The sequence below is a fragment of the Pelobates fuscus genome, chromosome 1 (assembly GCF_036172605.1).
Source record: "Pelobates fuscus isolate aPelFus1 chromosome 1, aPelFus1.pri, whole genome shotgun sequence".
NCBI lineage: Eukaryota > Metazoa > Chordata > Amphibia > Anura > Pelobatidae > Pelobates > Pelobates fuscus.
This window is the reverse complement of record NC_086317.1, coordinates 16,948,535-16,954,534: the sequence shown is the minus strand read 5'-3', so window position 1 is coordinate 16,954,534 and position 6,000 is coordinate 16,948,535. Positions and strand designations below refer to the sequence as shown.

General features: G+C 42.7%; 1 protein-coding gene across 2 annotated transcripts in view; it reads left to right on the top strand.

The window, feature by feature from the left end:
* The first annotated feature begins 697 nt into the window (after positions 1 to 697).
* The window catches only part of LSAMP (limbic system associated membrane protein), a 627,018-nt gene continuing 621,715 nt past the window's right edge, over positions 698 to 6,000 (top strand). For both annotated transcript variants that reach the window (XM_063446436.1, XM_063446429.1), the window contains exon 1: positions 698 to 1,382. In XM_063446436.1, the coding sequence (XP_063302506.1) occupies positions 1,228 to 1,382 (155 nt within the window). In that variant the 5' untranslated portion in view covers positions 698 to 1,227. The remainder of the gene's footprint in view (positions 1,383 to 6,000) is intronic.

The following is a 6,000-nucleotide window of genomic DNA, read 5'->3' as shown; positions in this document are numbered from 1 at the left end:
CTGAATGTATGAGCGTATCACAGAGCTCCACACGTCTCAGTGATGTACAGAATGTATGAGCGTATCGCAGAGCTCCACACGTCTCAGTAATGTACAGAATGTATGAGCGTATCACAGAGCTCCACACGTCTCAGTGATGTACAGAATGTATGAGTGTCTCACAGAGCTCCACAAGTCTCAGTAATGTACAGAATGTATGAGTGTATCACAGAGCTCCACAAGTCTCAGTAATGTGCAGAATGTATGAGCGTATCACAGAGCTCCACACGTCTCAGTAATGTACAGAATGTATGAGTGTCTCACAGAGCTCCACACGTCTCAGTAACGTGTTGCTATAAGCAATGTGTGGTTATAAATCAGTTCATATTTAATAAATGATGCTTTTTTTCACTTTTCCTCCTGCACTAAATGAGCTTTGACGTTTGAGTTTAGTTTAGCTCCATGTAGTTCCTTACATTGTGATGCTGGGAGAAGGATGCTCGATGCAGTTGAAAACCAGGCATGGAATTGTCTGCTTCCTTGTGAATAGGAGCCAAGAGGTGATTCTTGTTTCACACAGCCCCGGATTCTAGGCTTTCTCTTTCCAGTGCGTGCAGGTCTCTGCGATCCTCCTCCAATCTCCCCCTCCCTCCATCTCTTGCTCCCTTTCTCTACCCATCGCTCTCTGTGCCTGGGAAAGTGGGTTAGTGAAGGAGCTGTGTGTTTGGTTTCCATACAGATCCCTCACTCTGCCTTATGAGCAGCACATTCCGACTGCTCTGCGGTTGCTACTTTTTTTTGTTTTCTTTTCCAATACTCTGGGATTTATTCTTCTTGGCTGCATTGGTTCTTATTACCTTTTCGCATCTGCAAAGACAAAACCAAGACAGTAGAGAAACCCAAAGCACATTTGGGTCTGCATCACTTGTAGTTGGCACAACTGAAATAAGAGATTTACACTTTGGAAAATGATCTGAAAACATATATTTTTATTTAAACAAGTATATATTGCCCGTGTTGCCTGGTTTCTGGAATTTTGAGATTTAACATAAACAGTGGAATAAAGAAAAAGACTGAAATATTTTTTTAATGGTTATTTTTTTTTTCTCATTACTTTGACTTGATTATTTTTTTTTTGTACATGTTTCTGCGCTGGTAGTTTTTTTGTTGTTGTTGTGTCTCGTGCAAGTTTTTTGGAAGGGATTTTGGGTTTTCTCTTTGTGATCTGAAACGTTTCCAGTGGTAATCATGGTTGGGAGGTCTCAGGCAGATAGGAACCAGTTACCTCTATTGCTTCTAAGACTGCTCTGCCTTCTCCCTACAGGACTGCCTGTCCGCAGCGTGGATGTAAACCGGAGCACCGACAACATCACGGTCCGGCAAGGCGATACGGCCATCCTCAGGTAGGGGGCGCCATGCCTACTTTTTCAGTAAATGCTGGATGCTTGCAGTTTACAATATTCTGGACCACTAAAGTGAGATGGGAAATGATGAGAGAGGTAGAAAAGGAGAATCAGGGAGAGATATTTAACCCATTAAGTTTAAACTCACCTTTAATGGGTTAAGTGCATTAACATCATCTTCCTAGCTGTCGCAAGGATTAAGAAAAATGTATAATTCCCATAAAACTATGTACGACTGCAAAAATGAGTCACAGATGAGAGAGAGAGAGTGCTGTGTAAGATGTTATGGCATATAGACTAAAATAACAGCCCCCCCGAATGTACGTAGGATCGTACAGCATTCGGTATCTTCTGTCCTACGTGCAACATTGTATCTTAACTCGCGTAAGTCAATAATAAACAACGCGTATGCTGAAACTCAACATTATACGGCAGTGACGGATGAACCTCCGAATGCCAGATGCTTGCGGACTACCTTTTCCATGATCCTCAGCCAGCATTTAAGCATCATGGTGAAAGTAGTAAACAAACCTTGGGTGCCAAGGTCAGCCGTCATTGTTATGTAATGTTAACCCTTAAACGCCATATGGTTCTTTGCTTAATTAGATCTAATTAGATTGACATGCAGGATCTAACTGGCAATCAAAGGGTTCTAGTGTTTATCTAAGTATGAGGGGGAAAAAGAGTAATTCTTGCTAAAATAGTGCGTGTTAGTAAACGCACTCCATATTCCGATGTGGTGTGGTTATCCCCATCACTGACACATTGCCAACATCCCTCTAATGATCGGAGTGCTTGGCAGTGTGGAAACTCTTCTGTGTTCATCTTATCATACACAATGGGTTACTGATGTTTTTCCACGCAGTTAAAGCGTATTTTGCAATCTATTGACTTTGGTGAGGTATAGCAGCTGTGAGTGTTACTGTATGTCCTGAACTGTACGCTACACTTCCTTCCTTTCTGGTTTGTGTGCTGGCATGGTTAATCCGTGTGCACATAGCCCCCGCTCCCCTGTCTTGGAATGTGGGGGACTGAGGATGTTATTGTACAGGTTCTGTAGAGAAGAAAATAACTCTCACAGACTAACACTGCTTCACACCTGCAGAACAAATGAATCATATGCCCCTTGGCTAGTGAATATTTGACACTGCATTGTCCTGCATGCACATTGTTGTGTCAATAAAAATCAGTACATGGTTAACCCTATAGCAACTCTGTTTTATTTGAAAATAATATTTGGTTTGCTATTTCAATTGTAAAGGAACATGCAATGGTATTTCATCTCAGTTGTCCTGCAAGGGTTAACACTGATGTCAGGAAATTGAGTGTGTGTGTGTGTGTGTGTGTGTGTTTGTTAGTGCAGCTGATGTGGTCTCTTGTCCTTGGAAGCCAGATGGGTACAGTACTAGCATGTTTACATTTAACCCTTTAAAACACACAAAGCACAGAGTGCAGTAAAATTCATCACGCAGCTTAGAGCTTAACTCTTCGAACACCACAGGCATGCCTAGTACTTTGCTTTACATGCCTCAGGCACTCACAGGGTAAACAGTTTAGTGTCTGCCCTTCTCCAGACTACAAGTAATATTGACCATACGGTTAACCCATTACAGATCTCAAAACTTTTTTAAATGTATAATACTCTCTAAATAATAAAATACCACAAATTATTCTGCTGCTACTTTGTAATCCAAATAATATTTAATAATAATATGAATATTAATAATAAATGAAAATCAGGGTAAATAGGTGATGTGTTCTCTTTGCATTAACCTCAGATCTTTATCTAGCACACTGTATCCATACAACATGTCTGATGCTGGCACACTGCTGTTTAATTTCTGGTGTTAGATTAGTTAATGGATAGAGAGTTATAATTAGAGTACTGTTTGTATCATGTAGCCGTTACATTTGTGACTGCAAACACAGACATTGTGCTCTGGCCATTGTCCGACGACGATCTATCGCTAGTTATTTTGTATCACAATTAATTAATGGGACAATCAGCAGTACTAGTTGTGTGCTTCTTTCACTGATATCAACGCATGCATGTTAGACTTTAAAACTGTACACACGCCAGTCTCCCATGTACCAGTGGGGTCTGATTCTCTGCACATACCCATGAGAATCAATGTATCGATTCCTTAATTTCCTGAAGTGTGTTAATACAATTATTGATGACTGCAGCAAGCTACTCTGCTATGTCTCCTATCTATCTTATAAACCTCCTGTCTTACCCGGGCTCTCTATTATAGTCTGCTTCCAAGTACACTATTGGAAGTTCTTTGAAAATACTATCGCCGCCCTGCTGGCTAATTCACTGTATAACAGAAGAGTGTATGCAAATAGTTCCTGTTCTCTACTTTATGTACCATACAAAGTAAATCACACAGATGTTTGTGCTAATATATAGTGCATTCAATTTTTGCAATTATTCTCTTTCCATTGTAAACACATGAACAGATTTAAATGATGAATAAATAGAGGTTACCTGTGGGATCTCTAGATAAAAAGCATTTTGACCGGAGACTAAAGTCAACATTTTTGGGAATTTTGAATTTTGGGACAAAATATGTTGAAACACTGCTTGTTTGGACATATCAGATTTTTTTATTTTGTCCACAATTTTCACATTCGCTTTTCATTCACTTAGAATGTTTACCAATACACATGTTAGTGAATAGCCAGCTATGTTAATTGGTTTTATAGAGGGTTTTTATACAAAAATAATACAATATGGAGGATCTGGTAATGGACTTTTCTGAAGTAGCCGATACATAAGGTACAACTATTGTTCTTACATTTAATACCATAGAGTTATAGCAATATATTGTGTTATTAATATCATCAGGTTATCTAATGCAAATTCTTCACATTCATATTTTACGAATATCTTATATTTGTCTCGTACAATAACAGCACTGACAATAAAATCTCTGCTGCCCAAGGCTCTGCATTATGGAAGTAGTCAGCCCAAGGCTCTGCAGGGAGGGAAGAGTCATCCCAATGCTCTGCAAGGGGGGAATAGTTAGCTCAAGGCACTACAGGGGGGGAAGTAATATGCCCAAGTCTCCGGTGTGAGGAAGAAGTCAGTCCAAGATTAAACAGGGAGTTATTAGGCAGCCCAAAGCTCTGTTGGGAGGTATTAGTCAGCCAAAGGCTCTGCACGTGTTTACAATGAGTAAAATGCAGTCTAAGACTCTGCAGGGACAGGAGGCTGCAAAAAGTTCTCTATGAGAAAGTAAGATAGAAATAGGCTCTGCATGAAGTAGAGAGTGATCTAGAAGGCAATGCATGATCCGCCATTCAGGGAGAGCAGTATGAGGGAAGACTCACAGGGAGGAGTGCACACTACTACACAGGAAAAGGTGCCACCGTGATACTAATCAATGAGGGGAGGGGGGGAATTCAGCTCTGAATTGGTGGGTTTTACTATTCCATAGGGGAAGGTGCCCCATGATACTAAACAATGGGGAAGGGAGTACCTGGCTCTGCATGGGAAGGGGTACACACTATTCCATAGGGGATGGTTCTGCCATGATACTAATCCATGGAGGGGAAGTACCTGGCTCTGCAGTGGGAGGGATTTACACTATTCCATGGGGGAAGATGTTGTTATCATGGTAATCAGTGGGGGAGAGAGCATCTGGCTCTTTGTGGGAGGGGTTTATACTATTCCACAGGGGAAGTTGCTGTGGTGATGCTAATCAATTGGAGAGGGAGTACCTTGCTCTGCAGGGGGAGGGGTATACACTATTCCACAGGGTTAGGTGCTATCATGATGCTAATTAATGTGGGAGGGAGTGCCTGGCACTACAAGTAGGGGGTACACACTATCCTGCAGGGGAAGGTGCCATCATGATACTAATCAATGTGGGAGGGAGTACCTGGCACTGCAGGTAGGGGGTGCACTCTGTTCTGCAGGGCCAGGTGCCGTCATGATACTAATCAATGTGGGAGGGAGTGCCTGGCACTACAGGTAGTGGGCACACACAATTCTGCAGGGGAAGGTGCCATCATGATATTAATCAATGTGGGAGGGAGTGCCTGGCACTACAGGTAGGGGGTACACACTATTCTGCAGGGGAAGGTGCCATCATGATACTAATCGGTGTGGGAGGGAGTGCCTGGCACTGCAGGTAGGGGGTGCACTCTGTCCTGCAGGGGAAGGTGCCATCATGATACTAATCAATGTGGGAGGGAGTGCCTGGCACTACAGGTAGTGGGCACACACTATTCTGCAGGGGAAGGTGCCATCATGATACTAATCAATGTGGGAGGGAGTGCCTGGCACGACAAGTAGGGGGTGCACTCTATTCTGCATGGGAAGGTGCCATCATGATACTAACCAATGTGGGAGGGAGTGCCTGGCACTACAGGTAGGGTTTACACACTATTCTGCAGGGGAAGGTGCCATCATGATACTAATCAATGTGGGAGGGAGTGCTCGGCACTACAGGTAGGGGGTACACACTATTCTGCTGGGGAAGGTGCCATCATGATACTAATAAATGTGGGAGGGATATGCCTGGCACCACAGGTAGGGGGTAGATACTATTCCACAGGGGAAGGTGCCATCATGATACTAATGAATGTGGGAGGGAGTGCCTGGCACTAC